This window comes from Anomaloglossus baeobatrachus, chromosome 4 (genome assembly GCF_048569485.1).
Source record: "Anomaloglossus baeobatrachus isolate aAnoBae1 chromosome 4, aAnoBae1.hap1, whole genome shotgun sequence".
Taxonomy (NCBI): Eukaryota; Metazoa; Chordata; class Amphibia; order Anura; family Aromobatidae; genus Anomaloglossus; species Anomaloglossus baeobatrachus.
In genome coordinates, this window is record NC_134356.1 from 686458230 (window position 1) to 686464203 (window position 5974).

Consider the following 5974-nt stretch of genomic DNA (forward strand, 5'->3'; position numbering starts at 1 on the left):
TATTAAAAACCCTAATGGCCTAATTCTCAATGGGATAAACCTTTATGTACCATTTCCTATGCATTTTTTTTTCTTTTTTTTTTCGTTCTGGAAATCCATAATAGTTATTAGAGTTTAATTCTCATAACCTACTTACCAAAGTAGAACAGTTTACAAAGTTTTTTAAAAACTGAAAGTTAATGACTGGTGGATAGTCAATAGAGTTGCATAAAACTTTTAAAGTTGGCAGATTTACTTATTTCCTGAGCTATCATTTGCCGAACTTTACTTCTTCCGATAAATGAGATGAAGGTTTTTGTTCAACCTCAGTTTTGCTTCAATTGTCTTATATGACAGATATACAGATTGGTAATTTGAAAAGATAGACTGAGAAATGTTGATTACTAATTTCTTTAGAGCCTGCTTAATATCCCTGTTACTCAGACTGTAAATGATGGGATTGAGAAGCGGGGTCACTACAGTGTAGAACAGGGATAGTAATGTCTTTGCATTTTGTTGTCGTGGAAATGCATAGATGATAATAAGTGACCCATAGAATAAGGATACCACAGTCAAGTGGGCACTACAGGTGGAGAAGGTCTTCTGCCTCCCGGTCACAGAGGGGATCTTTAGTATGGTGAAAATAATGTACACATAAGAAACAATAATAATGGTAAGTGGGAAAATTGCAAAAAGAATAGCTAAAGCCAAACTTTCCATCTTCATGATCAAAGTGTCTGAACAGGAAAGCTCCAGTAAAGGTTCCAAGTCACAAAAGAAATGGTCGATGATGTTTGGTCCACAGAAATCCAAACTACTTAACGTTAAAAAAATCATCAATACTGTGCCTAGAACTATCAACCAAAAGAAGAGAACAACTCTTAGGCAAAATGTGAGGTTGATGACTGAGGTATAACGTAGAGGGTGACAGATAGCCTGATACCGGTCATAAGACATTACAGTCAGTAGAAGACATTCCAAAGCATCAGAAGCTGAAAAAAAATAAAACTGAGTCAAACAGCCAATAAAAGACACAGAACTTCCATCATTTAACATGACTCGGAGCATGTTGGGTACAATGGTAGTGGTAAGTAAGATATCTGACAAGGAAAGTTGTGTGAGGAAGAAGTACATGGGAGAGTGGAGTGACCGGCTGGTGGACACCACCAGAATAATGAGGAGGTTTCCACATACAGTCACACAGTAGATGACCAATAGAAAAAAGAAGAAAAGCAAATTACAATTTTGTAAATTTTGAAATCCCAAAAGCAGAAATTCTGTCACTTTACTAAAATTGTGATGTTGCATTTCCAAATATTTAAACAATTCTTTTAAACTATAAAAAAAGAATAAAGCGAGAATATCATTTATTGAGAGAAAAGAGAGGGAGTTATTTTTTGTAGTAAATATGTATATTAGAATTGATTTAAAATAAATTCTAGGTAATTTGCTTAATTTAAGAGTGGGGTAAATGGGACTATTCGTTAACATTTGGTTGCAGATTTAGCTTTACACAATCCCGTGTTATATTTCATTGTGTTCAAAAAGCCATTCGGGCCAAGGAAACTTAACTATAGTGTTTATTGTTTCTACGTTTACTTTATTTTTTAACTCATTTTGGCCCTTAAAATTGCATATATTGCATTATTCACTCCATTGACTGTAATGTAATCCTCAGGACTATTTTTTCAATGTCTTTTGTGTATGATCGGATGGCACCTAGAAGCACTTCCATGTGCATCCGATCCTACAAAAAACACATTGGATGCCGTATGTCCGCTCCGTTATTATGGAACATGTCCTATTCTGTTCCTTGATAACGGACTGTGACTCAATACAAGTCAATGGGCCCGCAAAATCCCCGGAAGCCGCACGGAAGCACTTCCGTATGACCTCCGTCGGGTGCCTGTGCGGTCTGTGTCCCGCTCCAGCCCCGCGGCTGCTTGCACAGCAGTATGCCAGTGTCTGCCTGCACCGCAGTGTCAGCAGCTTCTCACACTGCAGTGCGAGCAGCAGCGGGGATGACGAGCGCTGCCGTCAGTAGGTTAGATGAGGTCATTACCTGCTGTGATGATCTGCTGCACACCTGACGTCAGCGCTGTTACTGCCTTCTATGCCCGTCTCGTGGGCGGCCAGAGACTGTCACTAGTGGTGACGTCACGGGCTTCCGCGATACTACTAAGAACGTGGTGGGCATAAAAGTCAATGACAGTGCTGAGGTCAGGAGTGCAGGAGATCGTCACAGCAGGTAATGATCTCATCTAACTACCTGACAGCAGCGCTCGTCATCCCCTGCAGTGACCTGGGCTGACATATTGATGTTAGCTCAGGTCGCTGCACCACTCTCCCAGCCAATTGGGAACATTCTGTTTTTCATTGACTTGGACAGTAACTATGGTATGGATTGTCGTGGGACCCCCTTATTGGATTGCGCCTGACCCCGGATTTGATTGTTCTTTTAAATAAATTGGGGTCATTCCACATCAAGTGGACCAATTTTAAAAATCGTCTCCACTCGACCTTCTTCGATTTTGTTGAAAATTTATAAGGATGTACATGTATGTTTGAAAAGAGGTTCTGCACATTTTTAGGGCCAGATCTCAAATACATTGGGCACTGTTGACATTTCACTGGAGGGTCCACCAAGCCTGCGGCTTCAGCTAAGAGGATTTTGCAAACTTTGGCACATAGCCATTAGAGTTCTATACTGGCTATGATGCTGAAATTTGGCATACTAGCTCAACTTTTGCTGCTAAACATGATAAAATTATTACCGGCTATGACAAAACAATATTTCGGCCGCAATTTTGTGTCAAAGTAGCTTGTAAAACGCCTCGCATAAAATTTATGTCTAACTTTGCCCATATATAACTCAAGACCAAAAAAAAATAGTAACTGGTGCTTTGCCCTGTACACCAAACATCTACATGACTTTGCATTGCTGCAATATCACGGTCAAAGCATATGTATTTGTGGAAATATTCACACCCACATATGATGACAAACGTAAAAAAAACGAATTTTACTTATTTTTAGGTCAAATTTCTCAAAAAGGGTCCCCCTCAAATATATTAATTCTGATATCATTAGAAAGAGCACATTTTTCTCTACAAGGATCATTGGGTTTTTTTTTGGAGTCTTTCAGTTTAAAAAAAGAAAAATGCCACTGAACCTGGTGTTATTTATTAATACAAAATGAATGGTAACTGCACTATTCAAACCCTTGCGATGGTCCATGGTGGCTATACCACAACCAATTCCCTAAGAATTGGTCTTATAATCCTATTAAGAATTGTAATAATGCTGTCTTTCAAGAATTGGCAGCCCCATCGCCTAGGAGCCATGGCCGATAGCCGTGCAAGGCCAGCCGCGGGCGGTCTTTTTATCGCAGGTTCCGAAGCCTGAGGGTGGGTGTCTTTGTCTAGGATCCCAAGCCTAATATTGGATATCTTTTGTTGGTTCCCAAGCCATAATGTTCAGGCTAAGGGGTCGGGAATTGTTGCTGAATTTGCAACATAATCGGTTCAGAGAAGCTGTATGTTACGGTTGCTGTGGCTCTGGAGACTATGTCCGGATTTCTTGCTACTGCACATGTGCAAGCGCTGAAGACTAAGTCCTATCTTTGAGCCATTGCACATGTGCAGGTGACATCATCGCTGACACGAGGTCACATGTCTCTGACACCTTCTAAGCTGATTGGTCGCTGGTCATGTGCTTGTGACGCTTTGCTCGGTGATAGGCCAGCGTGACGTCATTGCTGTCATTCTGGCAGCGGATTGGCTCTGGTGTCCTCCATCTTGGATGAGGCACAGAGTCTATATAAGACCCTGATGCACGCCGCCTGGCGCTCAGTCCTCTTGGTTCATGCATGAGGGTAGACGCCCTGTGCACGTCCCTCTAGGCATCTCTCTGTCTATGTTAGGTGAGCGCTACCGGCAGGGTAGCGTTCTTATACCTTACAGCTTTGGCTGCAGTCCGTATCCTTACCTCTTAGTGGAGCGGACATAGGCAGGGACCTGAGGCACATGGTCCGGCTGGGCCTTGTGATTCTACTCGTAGGTGGACGTTGCCGCTAGGGTAACATTCCTTATACTGCGTCTGGCAGTTGTTCGTATCCTCGCACACTAGGGGAGCGAACAGAGGTAGGAGCTTTGTGCAGCTTATGCTGCTGTCCGTCTCTTTTGCACCACTAGAAGAGCGGACCTAGGCAGGTGCCATATCTAGTGGTTTGTATCCTCGCACACTAGTGGAGCGAACGCATGTAGGAGCTTTGTGCGGCTTACGCTGCTGTCCGTCTCTTTTGCACCACTAGAAGAGCGGACCTAGGCAGGTGCCATATCTAGTGGTTCGTGTCCTCGCACACTAGTGGAGCGATTGCAGGTAGGAGCTTTGTGCGGCTTACGCTGCTGTCCGTCTCCTGGCACCACTAGAGGAACGGACCTAGGTAGGTGCCATTTCACACTCACTGCTTTTGTCTCTGTGATCTTTAACAGAGACCATTCCACACGCCCTCCAAGTAAGGGAGGAATTGCTTTATTTTCTAATTATATTCCTCTGTTAGTTTAACAGAGGTATTGCACTCTGCACTTATGCTATTATTTTTCACAGTGGTACACTTATATACCCCTTATCCTCTGCCATAGTCTGCAGCAGAGTCTTTGCACGGTGGACCCTGACTGTCTGACATTCCTTTAGGTTTTATTATCAGACAGCCCCCCGTAACATTAGGACTGAGCCAAGGGTCTGGCTGTTATGGCAGAATATCAGCAGTTACACCGTTACATACAAGTACTTGAATCGCGGCTCAAGAGTATAGAGGATAAACCTCAGACCATGGTGACATCTGCACATGATCCTCGACTTGCTCTGCTAAACAGATATTCTGGCGATGCCAGATCATGTTGTGGTTTCATTAGTCAGTGTCAGATACACCTAGAGGTCAACTCTTCTCGCTTCTCTACGGAGAGGTCCAGAGTAGGCTTTATCATCTCCTTACTTCAGGACAAAGCTTTAGAATGGGCGACTCCCTTATGGGAATGCTCTGATGTGGTTACTCTGAGACATCAAGACTTTCTTGATGCTCTTAAAGTGGTATTCATGGGTCCGCAGGTTACCCATGATGCAGCCCTGAGACTCTTAGATCTATCTCAGTGTTCGTTATCCACTAGTTCTTATGCCATTGCTTTTAGAACTCTGGTGGCAGAACTAGATTGGCCAGAGAAGGTGTTGATTCCTATCTTTTGGAGAGGGTTGGCAGGCTTTGTCAAGGATGCCCTTGCTACTCGTGACGTCCCTGCTTCTCTGGAGGACTTGATCACAGTAGCAACGAGGATTGACGTACGCCATAGGGAACGTAGACTCGAGGTCTCTTCCTCACGCCCTAAGCATCGGGCTATTCCAGTTGTTGAGGGTCCACTACCATCTTCCTCAGCATCTGAAACATCTCCCACTCCTATGGAGTTAGGTCATACGTCCTCCAGACTACGCAAGTCTGGTCCTCCTATATGTTACGTATGTCGTCAGGCTGGGCGCTATGCCAACAAGTGTTCTAGTCATCAGGGAAACTCCCAGGCCTAGTAACCATTAGAGGGGGGTTACTAGAGACGTCTTCTGCACCCTCTAAGTGTTGTATCCCAGGTCAGCTCTCATTCTCTGAGAATACATGGCCTATTATGGCTTTTGTGGATTCCGGAGCTGACGGGAGTTTTGTGTCCTCAGGATTTGTAAAGAGACACAATATTCCCTCTATCATGTTAGAGGCGCCTATTCCTGTCCGTGTTGTTAATGGTTCTATGTTGTCTGAGTCCATTACATTGAGGACAGTTCCCTTGCGCCTTTCCCTGCCTCAGGGTCACATAGAGCAGATTTCTTTTCTTGTTTTGCCTGAGGGTATAGACGACGTCCTTCTGGGTCTCCCATGGCTTCGGACTCATGCTCCTCACATTGACTGGGAGTCCGACAGCATTATTAGTTGGGGTTCAAAATGTCAGTCCCG

General features: G+C 43.9%; 1 protein-coding gene across 1 annotated transcript; it reads right to left on the reverse strand.

Annotated features, from left to right (window-relative positions):
• Positions 1-264: 264 nt before the first annotated feature.
• LOC142302861 (olfactory receptor 10A7-like) lies at positions 265-1287 on the reverse strand. Its single transcript, XM_075343969.1, has one exon. It carries the CDS (start codon positions 1285-1287, stop codon positions 265-267), a length of 1023 nt encoding a protein of 340 aa, XP_075200084.1.
• Positions 1288-5974: the final 4687 nt, after the last annotated feature.

Excerpts from the sequence above, each read along its gene's own strand:
- LOC142302861 (XM_075343969.1), bottom strand. The coding sequence starts at position 1,287 with ATGCAACATCACAATTTTAGTAAAGTGACAGAATTTCTGCTTTTGGGA.